The 22828-nt window shown below is 38.0% G+C and overlaps 1 protein-coding gene across 3 annotated transcripts in view; it reads right to left on the reverse strand.

The window, feature by feature from the left end:
• Positions 1–22828, reverse strand: part of ATRX (ATRX chromatin remodeler) — a 132029-nt gene that overhangs the window by 42137 nt on the left and 67064 nt on the right. For all 3 annotated transcript variants that reach the window (XM_074962447.1, XM_074962446.1, XM_074962448.1), the window contains 10 exons: positions 19989–20082; positions 18865–18973; positions 14752–14931; positions 13882–14023; positions 13513–13622; positions 11269–11415; positions 10844–11021; positions 7034–7171; positions 6164–6339; positions 4389–4506 (listed from right to left, as the gene is read on the reverse strand). In XM_074962447.1, coding sequence (XP_074818548.1) covers positions 4389–4506; positions 6164–6339; positions 7034–7171; positions 10844–11021; positions 11269–11415; positions 13513–13622; positions 13882–14023; positions 14752–14931; positions 18865–18973; positions 19989–20082 — 1392 coding nt within the window. The remainder of the gene's footprint in view (positions 1–4388; positions 4507–6163; positions 6340–7033; positions 7172–10843; positions 11022–11268; positions 11416–13512; positions 13623–13881; positions 14024–14751; positions 14932–18864; positions 18974–19988; positions 20083–22828) is intronic.

Here is a 22828-nt window from a genome sequence, read left to right on the forward strand (position 1 = left end):
TTTTTAAATAGACAATACTGTACATAGAAACAACCTATCTAAATACATACAAAACAGAATCTGTTGGCTCTCACAAATTTGTGCTTAGGTTTATGTGGCCCTCCTGTGTAATAAGGTTGGGCACCACAGGCCTAAAGTGTTGCCAAAGAAACTATGTCAACTTGAAGTTTTTGAAACTGACTTATCTGTACAGTGAAGCCTGTTTAAACAAAATAACTGGAAAAATCATACATTTGCTGAATCACAAAAATAAATGCCTGTGGGTGAACCAGGCTCAAAAACTTATTCAAGAATTTCAGTCAACAGGCTATAGAAAGAAGACTGTAGTAAAATGAAGGCATAAGGGAAAGTATGATAGCAAGCTGCTTTTTGCCACATTATGAAGAGTTACTCTACAGTTAGCTCCATGTAATAATTATTCCTTTATGTTCCTAATAAAAGGTAAAAATAATACTGTGGTAGCTGGGATGGCTCTTATGGATTTGGAAGGGTCCCTACAAAAGTGCTAAGTTCAGATGCCCTAACTCCATGATACAGAAACAGAGAAGAGACCACCTCCTCTAAAATCTGTCATGCAATTAAAAAAATTATTACAGATGATATAATATTTTCTACATTAATGAAAAGTAGAAAAACTATTTTCATATTTGGAGTAAAAACTAACTTTCTAAGATTATGTATTCTAGCGGCAACTTGTACCACATCTGAAAGTACTTCGATAAAACACTGAACTTTTTATTTTTATTTGTATTTGTGGGTAAAAAGAAATTTCTTCTACTGGAACTTCAGCCTCAGTAGTAGGATTCATTTTTCAGATATTTAACTAATACAAATCAGAAGGTACTTCGCTTAGTTGAAACTGCTGGAATACCAAATGCAGAAAGTGGCACTTAACTTAAGGACCAGTAAAAAGGCTTAGAAGATAGCAATATGGATGTATATTAACAAGGAAGACTCAAGATCTAGATAGATTTGCGACACTGTCAGTCCTTGAGTGAGCTGGGGAGATTTAGTCTCAATAAAAAAAAAACTAATGACTTATCACAGAACATCGTACATCCCTGGGGTGTGAGAGACTCAAAGCCCATTGAAGTACATGAGAACCTTTCTATTGACTTCAGCGGCCACTGGATCAGGCTGTTTGCCTTCTATCAGCTACAAAGTAAAAGGTATGCAAGCAACTGCTGTCCAGTAAATGAATAGGGAATTCTTCAGTGGCAGCACAGAATAAGAACAAAGTAACAGCACTAAAAGATTAGTCACACTGGGCTAATTTTTCAGTCAGTATGTGCCCCATGAGATACATATTTTTAAGGGTATGTTGTTTGTAGCATGGTAGGTAAAACACAGTTTATACCAGGAAGCCTAAAAATTTCAGCAGACAAACACAAGTATAAGAAGCCAGCAAAAGTTTTGAAGACTTCACAAAACTACTTCTATTGCTTTGATAGAAAATAGTTGTTCTGAGGAAGCAGTGTGTTTTCACCTACTGAGCTGTTTCGATGAAACTTACAGCTCACTTATTTTTAAGCACACGGATAACTTTAGGAGGATATGCATTTGGAATGTTGTAGTAATGAACAGAATACAAATATATTTTTCTTCAGTGCATTTATATAGGTGAGAGCCAATACTGAATAGAGATTTCAGAGTGGTAGCCATGTTATTCTGTTTCAGCAAAAACAATGGAGTCCTTGTGGCACCTTAGAGTCTAACAAATTTATTTGGGCATAAGCTTTCGTGGGCTAAAACCCACTTCATCAGATGCATGGAGTGAAAAATACACAGTAGACAGTATATATATTACAGCACATGAAAAGATAGGAGTTGCTTTACCAAGTGGGGGGCCAGTGTTAACGAGGCCAATTCAATTAAGGTGGAAGTGGCCTATTCTCAACAGTTGATAAGAAGGGGTGAATATCAGAGGGAAAATTACTTTTGTAGTGCTAATGAGGCCAATGCAATCAAGGTGGATGTTGACCAAAAACAGTTGACAAGGTGTGAGTATCAGCAGAGGGAAAATTACTTTTTGTAGTGACCCATCCACTCCCAGTCTTTATTCAGGCCTAATTTGATGGTGTCCAGTTTGCAAATTCATTCCAGTTCTGCAGTTTCTCATTGAAGTCTGTTTTTCAAGTTTTTTTTGTTGAAGAATTGCCACTTTTAAGTCTGTTATTGAGTATCCAGGGAAATTGAAGTGTTCTCTACTGATTTTTGAATATTACAATTCTTGGTGTCTGATTTGTGTCCATTTATTCTTCTTCGCAGAGACTGTCCGGTTTGACCAATGTACATGGCAGAGGCGCATTGCTGGCATATATCACATTGGTGGATGTGCAGGTGAATGAGCCCCTGACGGTGTGGCTGATGTGGCTATGATGGTGTCCCTTGAATAGATATGCAGAAAGAGTTGGCAACGGGGTTTGTTGCAGGGATTGGTTCCTCGGTTAGTGTTTTTGTTGTGTGATGTGTAGTTGCTGGTGAGTATTTGCTTCAGGTTGGGGAGCTATCTGTAAGTGAGGACTGGCCCGTCTCCCAAGGTCTGCGAGAGTGAGGGATCGTCCTTCAGGATAGGTTGTAGATCCTTGATGATGCTGACCCCCTACTTGGTAAGGCAACTCCCATCTTTTCATGTGCTGTAATACATATACTGCTGACTGTATTTTTCATTCCATGCATCTGATGAAGTGGGTTTTAGCCCACAAAAGCCTATGCCCAAATAAATTTGTTAATACAGAATAGACTAAGTTATAGGGTTGATTAGTGATGAGCTCTACAAGACTATTAAAACACTGTATGTGTTCTGCTTTGAAACACACTCACGTGGGGGGGGGGGGGGTTTAAATAAAGGTTTTACTCCTTATTAAAAAAAACAAAACAAAACAAACAAAACCTGAAAAAGAGCTTTTGGTTTTTAGACCTGCAATTTTTATAAATGAAATTACCAACACTGGTTGCGGATGACTGTTTAGATTAGCATCTTAACTGAAATAAAGGAAACAGCCCACACAAAGTTTGAAAAAGAAAACCTAGCTGGCAATTTAGCTAAGACACCACAAACTACACCCAGCTATAATCCAAGCAAGTAAGACAACACTCTGAATATCATATCCAAGTTGAACATCTCCTGTAAATCACAGTTTGATACAAAATGCAATTAATCTTTTATCATCCTTTTCTTGAATTAAACTTGGGAGGGTAACTGCAACAGCAAAACAAATCATGAACAGTCACTGCAGCAACTAGATACAATCAATTTAAACTGTGCCACATACTTCAGTCTATCTAATGCTAAAAAGATTAAGTTAGTACACATTTGTATGATGGACTAATTTAGTAACAGTTCTAAAAAGCAAATGTATGCTAGGTTATTCATTAGATAAAAATATGACTGTATCATCATCATGACCATATATTCTGCAACTACAGAATTTAACATGAAGAATATTTCATTATCATAGAATAAATTAGTGTTGCTACAGAGTTTAGGGATAGTTGCTGTAGAACTTTAGAGCTGCTGCTGTGGAATTTGGTCCAATTGTGCCACTGAGTGCATAAGGCCTTTGCTAGCTTCTTGAGTTACCATTATTGATGGTAAATACAACACTATCACTTTAGAAGTGCTGCTGACACTGGCAGGTCTTGCAAGATGCTGAACTGCAAGCCCCAAGAAAACCACCAATGTTTTAGAGTCAAGAGCACAGCAGTTCTCAGCATTTGAACATGCCTTTGCTCAAGCTGTAAGATTTTTTAAATTCAACAAGTTTGTGTGTGGCCTTGCTTCTTCTAAAATACTAAGGAAGTTAAAAATTAGAAAGGCAAACTGGTCCTGAGACATCACGGAAATCTAAGGACAAACTTAAGTCTTTTCACTACCAGACCAGTGGGATGTGGAATGAGACAGAGGGGGCAACTCCATATCATGCTTGCAAATGAGTAACGTGAAAGATTAACCAGTACTGCCCTCGGAACAAAGGCACGCTGAAAGATTCTGAGGACAAACCAGGTCTAGGATGTGATCAAATCAACTAATTTCCTCTTGAAACAAATGTGGGTCCCCAGATGTAAAAGACTTGTGTAATAATCCAAAGTCCGCTTGAAATAACGTGTTTGCTTAAAGAGTACCAGCAATTAATCCACATAATGTATGAATTACTTAAATTATATTTTTGGGGAGGAAGAGAAAGGAAAGGAGTAATGAACCACAAACAAGAAATGTAAGTATTCGTATTCTTCAGTAAATATTTAGTTATATGTAACCATCTGCGCCAAAGTGGACTTCTACAGCAAACCAAAAGGGACCATTTATAGCGTGTTATGAAAACATTAAAAAAAACCTGATTAAATGATGATTAATCACATTACCTAAGTGTACTTTAGTTACCTACCTGTCAAGTGATCCAAGTAGTACTGATACAGCTTACACTGAATAGATGTCATTCTAACTGCTAAAACATATTCATATTTTGGTGGCAGGAACTTCGTTAATGCTGTGTAATCTTTCCTCTGTTAATTTACAGAAGGATGTTAGTCAAACAGATAAGTGTGTATAAAGCAAGTGGATTCTTACTCAGAGTTTAAAAACCTGTGGCACCTTAAGAGACCAAATGTACCACAAAAGCCACCTCTAGGATGTTTTCTAACCACAGAGAAAAAACTATAATACACAATGAAAGCCAAATTATACCAGCCCATCTGCACAAGACCATTTAATCTAGTGCAGCTGGTCGCACACTACACATATCTCCTCTATGCACACATTTTCCGTCTCTGCTGTGTCAAATGCAATTTCAATAGTTGTTTCCAGTGACTGCTTCTCTTCAGCATAGTTACCTTCTTCAGGTCTGGGTGAACGAGCCCCACATGACAGTGTTTGTATTATGGACACTGAATGTGACTCCACAGGAAAGCCACTCATGATTTTGGAGGGTGGGTGTGATTCATGATTTTTGAATGCTTGTTTGGCAATCCTATTTCTAATCCCTTTCCTCATTCACTTGCCTACAGTCTCTGCTACTCTTCATCTGCCTCCTCACCCTCAAAATGGTGGGTGTTGACAGTTTGGGGGCTGACAAAACTCCCCACAGTTTGTCACAGGGCTACTCCCTTTATGGCAAACCAAGAGAAGTTTGTTGGACCCAGGGACTAGTTTAGGACATCTAATAATGCTTAAATATTAAGTTATTTGTGTATTAATTAAGATTTTCATAGTTGCTGCCTTCCTTCTTTCTGATATGAGCAGGACAGCTCAGTGGGAATGGCTTGTTTTCCAGTACTGTACTACTGTATATTTAGCTTCAGCTGCGTAAGGCCCCTCTTGCTACTGTGTATCTTCAAGTGGCTTTCCATTTTCAGATGTATTGGTGCAGGAGATACCAAGAAAAATTTCCAGTGTGGACCATTTTTATTTTTTATTATTATTATTTCTTTAAATAGAGACACTGCCTGATAGTCCAGCCCCCTTCCCTATTTATGACCACATGACTCACCATCACACCCCTTCATAATCATTTATAACATCTCTGTGGCAATGACAGCAACTGCCTAAACATGAAAAAGTAATATTGGGGAAGGATTTATGTATTTTTAGGTGTCTTTCGGGCAACAGGTGTTTCGTCCTTTTAAAAAAAGTTAATCAGTCTTCATCCCCCCTTGCTGCTCTTCCATCTATTTTGATTCTCTCAAATGGAAACAGGAGAGCCAGCTTCAACAATTAGACAGTTCTCCATGGACCTCCATCTTACCATACATTTTAGGAAACAGTAAAAGGCAGGCTGGTTTTTAAGTTTAAATTCAGAATATTTCAAAACTGAAGTACTGATATCCTACCTGATAATATAGATTACTTGTCCAGTAAGTCAGGAAAACAATTCTCCAAGTTGTATGTGTCCTGCCTAGGATGCACTGACAGGGTTTGTAAAGACTGTGAAGCTTTTACAAGATTTTCTGTTTATATGGGATTTCTGAATTATTTACAATTCAAACTACTTATGAAAACTATACATTGAGTCAAAATGATAATGAAATTACTGGACTATGTATGTAGCAATTGTAGATGCAAATTTAGAGGACCCAAACCATAACATTTTTTTAATTCAAAGGAAAATAGATTACTATAATGTTAAGTTGCTTGAGTTAACGTGAAGGTAAAGTATTTCCATACCTGAACACATCCAGCTAGCATCTCATACAGTATGTGGGCACGCTTCTTCATTACTCTAACATCTACCAAGGTGGAGTCTGCACACTGACCATTCTGGATGGGATTTATAAACCGATTTCTGAATTCCTTAATTGACCCAAGCAAATTTTCCTTGATAAAATTAACCATGCAGTGATCTGGAAGAGAAAGATCAACTCCAGTTCTTTAAAATTAAATAGTTCCTATGGAAAAGTTTGTTTTAAGAAAAGCAGACAATGGGTGTGTGTACACCATTCATAAACTCTTTTCTGTTAAGCAAGGTAATTTAAGGCCAAAATTTTCCCAAGTGAGTCCTTAAAGTTAAACATCTACCATCCATATTTAGGTACCTATGTACTTAGATTTTCAGAAGGTATTAACCATTTTTGAAAAATTGGCATAAATGTTGATCTGATGCATTGATGTAAGACTTACTTGGAATGTCGTACTGCCAGTGGGCTTAAACATGCAGGGAAGCAATGATATAGAAAAATTATAGTTATAGTAGGTTTTGTAATAGTTGAAAACAAAATTATGGCAGTCAGTAGAGGCACGCATTACCAGGGGATTTCATTCTAAATTAACTAGACTTCCAAGAGTGACTTAGTGTGTAAGCATCAGATTTCTAAAGCAGTTTACATAGCTAAAACATCTCCAATACATTTATCCAGAAGGTAAACTAAAAAGTAATGAAAATTATTCTACTAGCTGTAAGGTGTGGTCTGGTACCACCAGGAACACATTATTTTCTCCTACTTCAAAACTAAATATATTTATAATAATATATTCTACACTGGCAGAAATGTATTGAAGGAAATGTTTTCTGCACTGACTACAGAAGCATTTACTTACATTCTATAAGATTATTCTGCAGGGGTGTTCCTGTAAGAATTATTCTCCTCCTGGATCGTATAGAATTCATAGCTTTAGAAACAGCAGAAGCTTCATTTTTTAATATGTGCCCTTCATCACAAATAACAAAGTCAGGGCCTAGAAGAAAATCAAGATGTCTAATGCAATTAACTTTATTTTCTGTAACCACGAGGACGCTTGCCATCTACAAGAGTCTGACTTTGCTCTATTAACAGGCAACCATATGCTGTTTTTAAATAAAGCTCTCTAGATTTAAGGGCTTTAAAGCCCATACCCTTGGCTTGCAAATGCATTCAGAGTAGTTGATTTTTCCAAGATACATAACGTAGTGCATAATGTATTAGTGGGTAGAATTAAGCAAAACGTTTTACAGTACATTCCTATTAAAAACGTCTAAACGCACACTATAGAGACAAGATGAGTGAGGGAATATGTTTTATTGAACCTAAGGAAGAGCTCTGGGTAGCTCAAAAGCTTGTCTCTCTCACCAACAGAAGTTGGTCCAATAAAAGATATTATCTCACCCACCTTGTTTCTCTAATATCCTGGAATCAACACGGCTACAACCACACTGTAAAACGTATATTAGTAATGCACGTTTTCCCTGTCAAGTTTCATAAGCACACATTTTTAAAGTCACGTTACATTGCCATCTATTGGTGACTGAGAAGAAGTTATAAAGAGAACCAAAGTCCAACAGCAACTTTCTGTATGAAGACAACAGAGCAGTATGCAATATCCTACTTGACAACAGATAGAGTTGAAAGCCTGATGAGTTATCCAAGTGGTAAACTTGATTTGCCCACTGGTAAAAGGCAAATTTTATTTGATGTCAAATAATATCAAAGGCCCAGCTCAAAGTTCCCCCAAACTTTTTTTTTTTTAACATTAATTTTATAATTTCAAGCAAAGCAACAACTTCATTTTTATTGGGTTTAATGCCAACACATCTCAATCACTTCTTGATACTTAACTTACACAAAAATTCTTAAGATTTAAATTTACAACTACCTCTATAAATTTGGATGCCAAGATAGCAAGAGAGAAAAAATATATGAAAACTTCTTTTAGAAAGCCAGTTGCCTGATCAATCCCTCATAAAGATAGTTTGTTTCCAATACAGCTTTGCAAAATTCTACCTGCCCGTTCATCCACGACAAGTAGACTTTTCTAACAAGTAACCATACGATTTGTTTCTTTCATTATCACAGTCAAAGCCAAATAACTAGGTTTTGTGCTTAGACTAGTACTTTTTCATGACAAATATGCATGTCTAATCTAGGCCATTGTAGAATAGCTCCTCATCATTCTCCTAGAAGCTAACGCTGAGATCAGAGACCCATCACTCAAGGTGTACCTATTAAATAACACAATGCATTTATATTGTATTTTCCATCAAAGAATCTCAAAGTGCTTGAGAAGTATTAATTCAGCTTTACAAATGGAGAAAACTGAGGCACAAAGAAGCCCAAAATCAAAGAGAGACAGATCTCAGGGCTACTAATCATGTGTTTTAGTCACAAGACCATTCTTTCCTCATCAGTAAGAATAAGCTAGCAACTCCTTTATGACTAAATGCATCTTGCCTAATGCACCTTCATGAAGCCAAAGACTTAGAATTTAAAATTAATTTGTCTTGCTTTGTGGTCATTGTCATTTGATCAGCCATTAATTTTTCCCATGCTGCTGTGAAGGACCAACCCAGAAAAAGGACATGAGTTTGGACATGATGGAGATGGAGACAAGGCAGAGCACAATGAGCCATCAGACAGCCAAGAACTATTTAGGGTCTATTCATCAGAAGAGTGGTGCAGGTCACTCTTCTGATGAATAGCAGTTTCAGCTGAAGAGAGTTCACAGCTTTTCTTCACTCGTGTTATACTTCAGTGGCCTCCCTACTGGATGAAACAGGGAAGCCAAGGCTGTCTGTAGCAGGGAGATTACATATTAGGCAAACAGTTTTGCCCTGGCTCTCCACTTTAGGCAGCTGGCAGCTTTCCAGACTCACGACCCGCTCAGAATATCTAGTTCATTGTTGACTTCTTCCCTCCCACAGATACTGATTTTTCCTTAACTTTTAATTTCCCTACTCACAGAAAAAAAAGCATTCAGGGATCTGAGTTTCCCAATTAGTAGAACTGTGCATTAATCAAACACTGGGGATGCACATAAGTTTCATCAGTGTATCTTAAAATTTCTTTTCACTGTTTTAGGTTTTTGAAGGTTTAGATCCTCCTTTCCCTCCCCCCCCGCAATTCTCTTGTGTTACCCATTCATTTAAAATTGTTGGAGGAGGAGTCTCTGCATGGCGACCATGGAGGAGTGGCTCCCACTGGTGCCGGTGACCAGTGCCAGGGTGGGGAAGACAAGGACTGAGCCAACATGGCTCGTTTCCCTTTAAATGGCACTGAAGGCCCCGGTACCAAATAGTAACCAGTGGCCACATGCTCCCTTCCACCAGCCAGCACCACCACCACCAAACTCTTGTACTGTCTGTGACTCTGGTACCAACAGCGAGAGCAAGTTTCTGGCCGAAGCTAAAGCCTCAGCCGTGGACGGCATTGCAATAATCCCGGCACCATGCTGACCTCCCAGTGCTGACAGTTCGGCTGGTACCAGACTCAAAGGAGCCCACATAGGGGCCGGAATCAAAGCATTAACTGAGCTGCCAGAGCCAAGAAGTGACCTGATACAGGTCACACTTTGCTCTGGTCTCCATGTCTGGCCATCCTTGGGGTCGGAGAACATCCTCTCTCGGTCAGCAGCTTCTTCTCTTTCTTCCTTGGCATTGGGGATGTCAAATGGCTCTGTGACTGCTGGACAGTGGAAGGAGCACTCCTCACTGATGCTGAGGTACTTGGTGCCAAGTCCGAATGGCATGGTTCCAAGGAGGGTCTCACCTCTGCTTCCATTAGTTCAGTCTAGCCTCTCCATCCTTTTTGGTATGGGGCTTAAAGTCTCTGCAAATTTTGCAGAAGTCCCCAATATAAGCTTCACCCAAGCACTTAAGACAACTGGAGTGCAGGTTACTCAGGGGCACAGCCTAGTTGCAAGAAGCACAAGGCTTGAAGCCTGGCAACCGAGGCATGCCTCGGTACTGAGAGCGGACGCTAAACAGAGAGAACTAACTGAACTAACTACCAAGACGTAACTATCAACAGCAAATACTGAGAAGACAAAGTCTACTGAGAACTTGCAAGAGTGAGGGGAACAGTCCCAGCAACTGTCATGGGTGGTAAGAACGAACTCAGGGGGTGTGGGGTTGGCAAGGCCCTTTATACCGGTGCAATGGATACGCAGCACCAGAGCCGACCCGATGGATACCACTGAAGAAAAAATTTCTGGTGACTGTGCTCAGGGCGTGCACATATCTGCACTGGAATGGACATGTGCAATCACTTGAAGAAAAAACAAGGTTGACCAAAAGGGATATTTAAGAGATGAGGAAAGGTCATCAACATATTTTTTGTACCTTGTATCTTTTTTCATTTGAGTACATCTCATTCATATCCACAAGAGAGTCCTAGCTTAAAATACTCTGAGTCATAACTGAAAATTTTTGTAAGATACCTGTGTTACAGAAATCACCCGTGCAGAAACTAAGTTAACTGTAAATAAAACAGCTTAGTGGGTTCATTAATACATCATTAAATGATTTTCCTAAAAGTATATGTAAAAAGAAAAATACTAAAACATTTCCCACTTGCAAGAGTTCTAAATTCAGCCCATACCCTTAAATGGACAGCTTAATTGCTACTCTGAGTCCTTACATTAACAACATTCACTTACCTGGATCAACCAGAGCCTTGTTAAATATTTCCTTAAGTTTTCTACTTTTCACATTCCTGCCTTGTGCAAGATTACGGTACATCTCATAACCTATGATCATAACTCCTCCATCTTCCTGCCATCGCTGCAGCATATAGGATCTTTCTTGAGGGCGTTTTACAGTTGCTAATTCAGAAACCTTTTGAAAGAGAATATTGGATGTTGGACTCTGCTTTTAACCAAGACAAAACAGGAGTCTTGCAGAGTACTACACAACTTTTACATACCTAGATCACACCTACTACATCAGTACAAGTAAATTTTCTGTATACATAAAACACAATCTCTAGTGTGCACTTTGAATGGTGTAATTTTGTCATAATTACTCAAACTGTTCAGCTATATAAGGGACTTTTAAAAAAAGAAAATTCTTAAAAATGAAATACCTCTAGTTTCTCATCATCTTCTAAACCTTCTTGCCATTTTTCAAACTCATTCAGCCAGTTCAAGGCAGTGTTCAGTGGACACACCACGAGAGCTGTGCTGAAATCCAGTTTATCACACAACAGAACTGTATGGAGAAAGCTCACTACCTGTAAAGGGAACCAAGCAAACTACTACTTAATAGGAGAATACTTAAGGAAAAAAAAAAGTTGCACACAGACACACACAGCACTACCATCATTACACACACATCCATGTCCAGTCTTCATTTTCTCCAAATAATGTATAAAAGTTTACAAACAACAATCTTCCTACCCAAACAGCCTCACCCTTTTTGGGGGAGTAGTAGTTAAAACTTTGGGAAGAGGCAGGGCAGAGCAGAGGCCGGGGGTTGGGGGAAGGGATGGAGTGGGGGCGGGGCCTGGGGTGGAGTGGGGGTTGTCCCGGCCCCACACCCCCCTAGGGACCGCCCTGTGTGTTTGAGCCTCCTTTCTTCCCCAGTGAGAATAAGCCCAACTCCTTAAATTATTTACAAGGAAAGACTGGAGTTTCTTGAAACTTGGCACCAATCTTGCATTACATGCTTTCCAAGTTAACAATTCCTTCAGTATGGTGACCAGTTCTGTACACCATAAAACAGTTCATTCCAAACTTCAGGACTGTGCTGCAAATATGCAACGTTCAATGCAAACTAAGCTGCTTTTAGCCCTTGGAACTATGCTGCCATCACCAGGGGGAGAACTAGTATACCTGCTCTTATTAAGATGCGAGCTGCTGTTAACATCTTATGCTAAAAATACTCAAGAGTGAAAGGAAAGAGTGCCCAAAGAAATTGGTCATTTAAGCCATCCTGGAGACTTTGACCACTCATTTTACTTGACCTTCATCTCCTTGTTATTTCAAGGTGTTATAGAAAATCTCTTAAAACCTGTCTTAAATCTACTTCTTACAATGGAAATAAGTGGAGGACAAAAGAACACAGAAGCAGCCGAAGGTTAGAGAGGAAGTACTGAAAAATAATTGTAAAGGGGGCAGGAGGAACCAATTGTGATTAGATTATAAAGAATGCCCATGAAGACACAATGTATGTTTGTTACTGGCCTTCTGTCCAATTACAGGAGAGTTACATCCATTAATTCCTTAATCATATGAGCAGTTATAGGTGACAGAGAAAAAGAAACCTTCTGCTGTGAAAATATTTCGTAGTGATAGAAAACTCTCTTGTTTATCATCTGGATTATCAGATGATCCAACTTGCACATTTGTCATATTAACAGACTCCAATATTTTCCAATGTCCAGTATAAGGTACTAAAGGTTTGCCTAAAAGTCAGATTATGCCAATTCAGAATTGTTTTAGGAAATACTAAAAGGTCAATTTCAGGATTTATGTGAAACCATAACACGTCCTATGATTTAAGATTGACAAAATAATCGTTTGTGACATCCATAAATGTTGATACTCTTAGAGGCATCATATCTTCCAACAGGATGCTACTTCTAAAGACAGCAGTCTCTTCACACTGGAGATGAGACTATTTTTTTAATATATTAAAACCTATACTGCATCTGAGTTGCCTGATTTTAATACAACTTCCCCTTGAGAAAATAAGGGCTAAATCTCTACAGAACTCTGCTATAGTAGTACTACAAATGAAATCACTGATAGTGAACAGACAGGTATCTCAGACATGAGCAGGGGATAATCCGGAGCCACTGAGGAAAGGAACCAATTTAAATAGCACACTCACTGAAGAAGGAATGTTTTAGAGAGCACAGCCTACTTGAAAAATAAGAGTAATGTTAAATAAATTCAGAAATATGGGTTTCAAATGAAAATAACAGATGCTTGTTCATCCCCCTGTAGCTACGTATTATTTTGGAATGCAAAGAAGTTGTATGTATTAACTCTATACAGATCATACGCTTTTAAACTAAGACCAAATTTATTACCTAATTTAGTTATTTTTAGGCAAGTATAATATGCACATTGATAGAGCTCAGGGTGCATGAACATATTTTATAAACGGCAAATACATATTAACGCCAACTCTTTCAGAAAAGAGGACCAATCTCTACCAACACGCACTTCCTCTTTTTAAGCAACCTCATCAGGCCATTGCCTAGGAGAAGGGGTGGGTCTTACACTGTGTCCTGAAAGTGATTAAACTTGGCCTCTGGTTGGACCAGTTGAGAGAGTGGGTTCCAGAGTACAGGATGCCTCACCAAAAGTCCTTTGCCACTTACCTGCAATGTTTTTCCTAGACCCATGCAGTGGGCAAGAATGCATCCGGAACCTGCAGATTTCTTTGTTTTTTTCAAAGATTCACAACAGCAATCCCACATGAACTGAACACCTGGAGAGAATTTTTTTTAAGAGCTCCTTTAAAAAGTATTAAACGTTTTAAATTTATTAAAGAACTTATCTGAAAAGATATTTTTATATAAATCAGCAATCAGATTAAGATATTTCCAACACAATAAAACAAAAACTCATAGTTAACAGCATTTCCCAAGTAATCGTACATAAGACACCAGTTCAACATGTAGGCCCTGCCAGCACAAGGGGAAAAAAAAAAAAGTTCAATTAACATAATTTTCTTTATATTTTCTTACCATCTACTTGATGTGGTTTCAGTTTGGTAACTATGTTTCTGTGAACCTGTACTATAGGTTCTTTGGTTTCTTCATCTTCATCTAAAACCAGTTTAGTTGTGATCGGACACTTCAGAGGTGAAGCATCTTCTATTTCTATCACCTGGAAGCAAAAAACAATGTATTATAGGAATGCTTTGCACATGATTAATTCAAGCCCTTTTAAACACACAAGTTCAATGAAATAGCAAGGCCCTGTTTGCTAAATCCAAAAGGAAAGATTTTAAGCAATCTTCCCCTTTTTATCCCCTAACATCTCAGTTCCAAGATTTGTCTCCACAAAAAATAATTTCAACAGTTGAGACACGAAACAATAATTCCTTATTTATTGATCATTAACCTTAAACAAAAAAGCTTTATTCTGCAACAAATTACAAGTTTAAGTATGAATGTGTGATTTATGGTGTGACTGTCCCTTTCAGGGAGATCAGTCAACACCTGGTCTGTGGTGTGTCCCTTTAAGATGGTGGTTCTCAACCCATGGCCCACTTGCGGCCCAATCAGCACGAGCTGCGGCCCATGCGACATCCTCAGGGCCATAGAGGTAGTACATATATTGTGTGGATGTGGTCCCATAACACAGAGAGCTGCATATGCGGCCCACAATGGTAAATAGGTTGAGAACCAGCAGTTTAAGATACCTGACCACTAATCCTTACTATCCTTAAGGGGATTGTCATCCTATTACATATGGTTCCACAAATCTATAATTTCTAAACACTTAAAATTCCTTACCCGCAGCTAAATTTATGATGTCTTTAAACACCATCAGCAATTAAACTTTCAATCAATATCTCATGCAAAAGTAAAAAATAAATAAATGAGATGTACCTCTCTTAATTTCTCTCTCTCTCTTTCTCTTTCTGCAATACGTTTTCTTCTCTCTTCCTCCTCCTTCAGTGCATTTTGTGTTTCTGTTCTAAGCTTATCATCTTTAAGAATCTTTCGTATTTTCTTCCGGCCTTTTCCAGGAGATTTTGAATCATTGTCATCTTCATCCTCAGAATTACTCTATTACAAATCAAACCAATTAATCATTAGTATAAAACCTGAGACACGAGGACTATTATAATCCTGACTTTTGAATAAATGATCGAACTTTGTGACACAGTTCTTACCTAAACAGAAAAAGGAGTTTTCAAATTGAATTATCCAGCATAATTTGAAAGATCCTTTACCAACTTGTGTTGACAGTTTAACACATTTAAAAAACACAGGTTACATTATTTTAAATTATGCCTACACAAAGATATTAAGGGGTGTTTTCAAATGATATTGCTAAAAATGAAAAAAGCACTCTTTCCCTCTTCAACTAGACATACCCATACCTGGACCTAAATCCACTTCTACCACCAGTAATTTCAGTTGTGACAACACAAAGGGAAGCTTATAATATTTTCCTCCCCATTACTGCTATTCAATACGGTATAACCAGAGAAATCCTACAAGACCTGGTTGACTCCTCGCTCCAGCTATTGCCACTGGTCAGGTGGATAATGACTCTTCCAAGTTTGGTTAAGAAATTCCACTTTACTTAAAAGTAATAGCTGTGTGTCTTCACATAACTCCAAAACGTAGCTGGTTTTAGTTTCTATTAATGGAATTTTATCTAGTCTAGTCAACAGTTTTCTTATTTAAGAAAAAATAGTTATGTAACAGAGTTCTGTTTTGGCTTTTTTTACTTAAAGTATTCGTTTTTACTGTTTGTATATTTTCCTATTTGGTCTGTTTTATGGCTTGAAAGAATATAAATCAAATCTAAAGAGAAATCAAGTATGTCCTAACTCAAATAGTTTACCAGCAGGAACACCTGATTTTAAAATAAAGTCTGATATCTGAAATGTCCTTCATTCACATGGCTAAGTAGCTATTTCTAAAACAGAAAAAAAATCAACCATTCGAAAGTCTAAGGACAATGAAAGAAAAAAAATCCTTCCACTGTATAATCCATAGGTTTAAAATCTGAGTATTCTGTAAAGCAGTTAGAGAAAAAAAGGATTATTCTGATTGAAAAGTGATCTCTATAGATCAGCAGGTTGGAAATCTGCAGGCGAAATCAAAAATTGGGAAGAACTCTCTCACTCCTTCACTGTAATGGCTGCAAACTGGACTGTTCACTGTAAGAAAATGATGTTTCTTTGAGCTCTAAATGTGAATCCTTGGGAAATATTCTGAAAAATAGAAATGTAACAAAAACATTGGATTTTCCCTCTCACAAACAATATATTGAGACAAGTTTTAACTGAAATCTGAAATAATAATCCAATTGACAGAGCCTTTTAAATCTCCATTATGGATATAAACTATAAATATCTGGATCCTGAAGTAGAAAATATGCCAGCTGAACTATTCTCTTCAGACACTAATTCACACAAGTTTCATTATTTCCAAAGTGAAAGAGTTGTAAGGGGTTTATTTAAAGTTGTGAAATACCTACTAACTAGTCTAAACAACACTACATAAGGGCGTTACTGTCAATCCCCGCATTTTAAAAAAATACCAACAGAGTTACTGTGTGCTATACTCTGTTAAATTAAGGGACAAAACTTCAAATAATAAATGTATTTTTTAAGTTTTTGACCAAACAAAATATTTTCTTGATACAACAATTATGGAGAACAGCTTTACTAAAGGTTTCAGAGTAACAGCCGTGTTAGTCTATATTCGCAAAAAGAAAAGGAGTACTTGTGGCACCTTAGAGACTAACCAATTTATTTGAGCATAAGCTTTCGTGAGCTACAGCTCACTTCATCGGATGAAAAACTAAAAACCAAAAACAGCCAGGACTCTCTTTGAGCTGATTTTGATGCCTGTATCTATCCCTTAGACAGCTATACAAACTATTCATCAGAATAATTCCTTTTCCCTTCCATTACCTAAGATTATGATGACCTCTAAAAGAGCTAGCAATTATAACTTGTGTGCTAATTAATTCTCTGTTTCCGTGAATTAAATAAAGATACTAAACTCAACAATCTGCTTAGTACTTATTTTATTTTACACTATTGCACCTGGAAGAAATTAATATAGTTTTTTTTATTTTTTCTTTCCACTTGAATAAACTGAGGATCTTTCTGCATATACGAGACAAACATATTTGGTGGTTTCCCTTTTTAATCTTGAATATTTACTATTACTGCATGCCTGTATCTTTCAGAAAATGTCCACTGATTAAACAAAATGTACATATTATTCTATAGGTAGTCATATACAGAAATATATTATCTGTGCATTCATAAAGAGGACATTCCAAAAAAAGTAAGACATTTTAAATCATCTGCTTTACATTTTTTCTCCACGCTGTTCAGAGTCAGACACTATAATTGCACATACTGTGAGATATAATGAAAGGTGTTCAACTGTTACCTAATGTGTGTTTTTGAATTTTGTCTAAAATCCAAAATATATGTATTGTTCAACATTTAAAAGATCAAAACCATTGTCTAGAATCTGGCCTATTGCAGACAGCTTCTCCCCACAGAAATCTGCCACTGCTCCTCAAATTGATTTCTTAATAATCCATATCCCTACCATTCCAGCACATGGTCTCTGACTAAAGGGTAGAAATAAAACAAAAAAAAAAAATCAAGTGTATAGAGGTTTATACTACGTATTGTTAGTATTAGAATAACATTCTATTTGAGGTTGTCTGGACATGCAATAAGAATGGAAATGGGAAAAGAATGACCAGCAAAGAAAACGTGGGAGGAAGTTTGAAGAGAAAGGGACTGGAAGTCGAAGACCTACAAAGAACTGCCATGGACCAGAAGGCGTGGCGAAGAATGGTGGACGCTTCCGACCCCATGTAAATAGGAAAAAGAATCAAGAAGTGAAGTTTACATTAGAATAGCATCCAGAAGGTCACCAAATCAGGACTGGTGTCCCAATGCACTGGGATTATACAAACACCTAGGAGACCACCTCTAACCCCAACGGACTACAATTTAGTTTAAAACAAGATGCAACAATGGAAATATTAGAGGGATGGGGGACAGAGGATGTGAGTGACACTGACAAGAAAATATGATTATACAAACAAGCTGCATGTAAAATTAACAGGTTTTAAGTATTTTTTAATAAAGAATGAATGAATAAAGTACTGAATTGATAGAGAAATGATTATTATTAATATCAGTAATTCTATTAGGTACCTATTATCAACTAGCTATATATTGGAAGTGTCACAGAAGAAGAGAATCTCAAGTACGAATTTGAAGGCTGCCAGAGTACTGGGCTTTATGGATTAGTTTGTAGTGTATAAAAATATGCCATCAGCAAGTAGGATCATTTAGACCAAACTTTTTTCACTGTAATTTAAGTTTGGACTGAAGTCTCATAAGGAAGAACAAGTGCCAAAAATAAAGACTCTTGAAAGACTTCAGAAGCTTAGGTATACAGTCATCTGCATTTGAAGTTTAATCTGGTTTGGCAGACTCAATCACCTACTAACAGTTTAATGTAAAAATGTAATTGTAATAAAGAGAATATGCGAGTTAAAAATTTTAAAATGTTACAAGACATACAGAAAATGAAGACTCCCTAATTGCACTTTGCAAAAGCAAACTCTAGTTATCATTAAGGTTACAATTTTTTCCACGAAGGTCACAGAAGTCACAGAATCCGTGACTTCCAGTGACACCAGTGACTTCAGCCCGTGGCGGCTGGGAGCTGTAGGCTACTGTGGGTGGTGGGGGCACCCGGACCTCTGAGCGGTCCCCTGCAGCTGCCTAGCCACTGTGGGTGGTGTAGGGACCCCCAAATTGAGCTCCCCATTTTGTCGTGGATATTTTTAGGGAAAGTCCCAGACAGGTCACAGGCTTCTGTGAATTCTTCTTTATTGCCCGTGACCTGTCCGTGACTTTTCATAAAAACATCTGTGACAAAATCTTAGTTATCATCGGTTTCAACAATTTGTTCAGAACATAAGGCATTGCTATATGGTACCTTATTATTGTTTTCACTAGAAGAATCCTCCTGAACCTTTATGCGTCGTCTTTTCTTTTTCTGCTTGTAACTCCGCTGATTTTCTTCTGCCTCAGCTTTCTTAGCAGATCTGAGAAATGGGAAAAAATTTCATTGATAAAAAGGAGAACACTGATGGATCAAATGTTTGTTTTCCTCTTATAAAATACTCTACTACTCAATACAATGGTGTATTTCTCTCTTTTCACCCTATAGACTAACATCCTCTTACAAGAGGAGCATCACTATTATATCAATTCTCTAGATGAACTGTTTATTCCTTAACAGAAATGCAAAACAATATGTTCTTCTGTAATGTGGACCCCTTTACTATCTTCAGATATGCAATAATGATGAATTATTGACTTTATCAGGCAATAATGGAGTAGATTGCACAGTTTACCAATAGGGTGCTATAATTTCTAAAGGGGTAAAGGAAAATGCCACATCGTAGTTTTGCATTGAGTATTGCGACACCTATATTGTAACTGGTTTGTACACACATCACTTCCATAGCAAAATAGTATCAATGTTAGTGGTTTATTTTCCACCTGTCTCTTTCACACTACACAAACAAGAAGATTACATCCTAGACAACTTCCCATAACCTCATTAAAACTCAATCCTTAATTAGAAGCCATTGTTCCTTGACTGCAGCAAACGTGTTAGAAAAACACCACGTGTTTTTAATGGTCTTATCTTCTCGTATCCCAACTCTCCTAATTATACTGAGACATAAACGAGGAAGTTCGAACTCTCACACTCAACTCAACTTCCAGGCTTTTGAAATAAATGAAATTGCAGATACCGAAATTCTGTAACAAACAACTAAAATTTGTTTCAACTCAGATGAAGTGAGCTGTAGCTCACGAAAGCTTATGCTCAAATAAATTTGTTAGTCTCTAAGGCGCCACAAGTACTCCTTTTCTTTTTACTAAAATTTAGTGTCTGATCTAAAAACCATTGAAGTCAATGGCAGTCTTTGGATCAGGTTCTTAGAACACATCTAAACATTTCAGACATGACATGTGATAGGATTGTACCTTCCCAATAATCAGTTTTTAAAAAGCTCACCAGAGATGATTAGAACTAAAGTTTATTTATACCTTGTTCTAGGACGTTGCTCATCTTCAGATTCACTGACTTCTTCACTAACTCCAGATTCATGAAATTCTGAGTCATCTGAATCATCACTGCTCACTTTAAGAATAAAAAAAAAAAAAAAGAACATATCGACCTCTGTTGTAACCTAAAGTAATATCAATATAACTTTACTAATAATACAAAAGTAATTTGTTTGAAATTAATTTCTGCTGCTCGTAGCACTTGTAAATTCTTGGTCAATAAATGCCCTCATGTGCAGGTAATAAAATATCTCAGTAAGGTAGTGCAGCAATAGTTGTTTCAATAGACAGAGCAGAGAAGATAGCATGAAACGCCTGAAATGCAATTGAAACACATATGGCTTTGAACTGCTACATATTAAAAACCCAATGCAAATTTTTTTAAAAATAACTCAAAAGGTAATAAAGAGGTCTTTTAAAGGTATATTGTAAGTAATATGTTTTGTTAGAAACCCTAATATTAACAATAATATTTTAAGATTCTTTTTAATTCACTGAACAGTTTTGTTTGGATTTGATTTTCCCTTATTGGTCTAGTACAGTGGTCACCAACTAGTCTATCGGAATCGACTGGTCGATCCTGGAAACTCTCCCAGGCGAACGCGCTCTCAGGCGGTGCACCAGAGCTGCTGCTAAGGTAGGCTCCCTGCCTGCCCTGACCCCATGCCACTCCCATAAGCAGCCAGCATGCCCCCACGCGGGCGGGGATTGGGGGGTGGGGGGGGGAGGAGAGAGAAGGGATAGAGGTCTTCTTCTGCGTGCTACTCCTGCCTGCAAGCACCACCCCCACAGCTCCCACTGGCCTGCACCCAAACTCCTTCCTAGAGCCTGCACCCCCTCCTGCACCCCAACCCCCTGCCCCAGTCCTGACCCCCCTCTCTGAGAAAGCACCCCATACCCCCTCCTGCAGCCCAGCCCTGACCCCATTCCTAGAGCCAGCACCCCCACACACACCTCAACACTCTGCCCCAGCCCTGAGCCCCCTCCTGCACCCCAACCTCCTACCCCAGGCTCAGCCCGGAGCCCCCTCCTGAACCCCAACCCCTTACCCCAGCCCGGTGAAAGTGAGTGAAGGTGGGGGAGAGAGAGCAAAAGAGAAAGGGGGGATAGAGTGAGCGGGGCGGGGATTTGGGGAAGTGGCAGGGCCCTCAGGGAAAGGGCGGGGTAGATCCTGGGTTGCCCTTAAATTCAAAAAGTGATCTTGGGAGTAAAAAGGTTGGAGACCACTGGTCTAGTACATGAAAACAAAAAAGTGAAAACCAACTGATGAGAATCACACTTGATGAAAAGCAAGGCTTTGGTTACACGAAGCAGCAATTCACACTACAGAGGCATGTTTTCTAAAGCACACTAAATGTGCTGTGCTTTTATTGGTCTATGTAGACTCTGCTGGTGTGCACTAAAAATTCCCTAGTGTTTTATAACACTGTGCTTGGGATAGGTTAAAGCGCAGTAGGACACTTTTAATGAGCACCATGAGGATCTACACAGACCAATTAATGTGCAAAACATTAGTTCACTTTAGAAACCACACCCCGTACCGTGCATTACTCCACCATATAGACAACCCCTAAATTAGATTAAAATATGAATAGTCTACACTGTTAGTAACATAGATAATAAACTGTTGTATAAAAAAAAGTATATGAATTTTTTGCCTGACACTGCCCATTCAATGGAACATTTCTTGAGAATTACAAACATGAGGATAGTTTCACATTTCTCCCTTTTCCCCACCACCCAAATAAAAAGCTTTACAGATGGCCTTCAGCTATGTCCCAAATAAGATTTCCATATTTCATTAAATTTATCCACTACCCAAGAGTTGGACCTCATTGCTTTAAAGTTTCAGACCAATTTGGATTGACTTTTCACACATCAGACCAAAGAATTTATTGGATATAAGCTAACTGTTGAAAAACGATTTAATATATATTTGCAACGGATAGAAAGTTGAACAGTTTTTCCCATTAAAATGGGAGACGGGGTAGTTGAAATGAGGTATACATAAACAGATACTTATTCAAAACAAGTAAATACTCTCAGGGATGTTGAAGCCATTCAAGGTCCCCCAACCCTGATAATGACAATACAGATTCAGGGTACATTCAGAGGTCACAGCTGTTACTCGAGAGCTAGAAGAGCAGGCACAGAGGATCTACAGAGCCATCCTGCACTGCTTCCAAGGATTGATAGTAGTGTTTCCTTCAAGCCCTGTACAGTTCCTTATTTATAGCCATTGTAATCATGCTTTGTGCATATAAAGTGGAATGTAGTATTTATCCAATTCATATTAAAGTAAGTACTACAAAAATCAAGTTAGTGATGTAGAAAATAATCCCAGATTAAGACTTTTCTATCTGAAAGGAGTTATAAACAGAGTCAACCATACCACCATTAAAAGTTGATATACATAACCAAGTTTTAAAATATACACAAATCTGAGTATTTTATATGAAAACAAGTGCTCAACCCAGATTGAGAAACTGTGATTTTTGGTGAAGTGTGTGGATTTAATATGCTGACGCAAAGACTAAGTTAGAATACAGTTGCTTTACTCAGTCACACTAAACGTTCACTGCAAGGGCTAGTTTGTTATCTCCTTTTTATGGATGTCAGTGTTTTCGGACAACAGCACTGCCAACGCCAACGAGCATTGTCAGGATCAGCAACTTCTACGAAAAAAAAGGCAAATCTAAATCCTTTGTGCTGAGAGTTCATTTCATTTCTCCCATCTCATGCAAAGTGTGCTACCTCTTTATACCAGATTGCCATCTTTAATGATTTTATCATGAGTTCATTATGTTTAAGTCATGAAGACT

This window comes from Natator depressus, chromosome 9, assembly GCF_965152275.1.
Source record: "Natator depressus isolate rNatDep1 chromosome 9, rNatDep2.hap1, whole genome shotgun sequence".
NCBI lineage: Eukaryota > Metazoa > Chordata > Testudines > Cheloniidae > Natator > Natator depressus.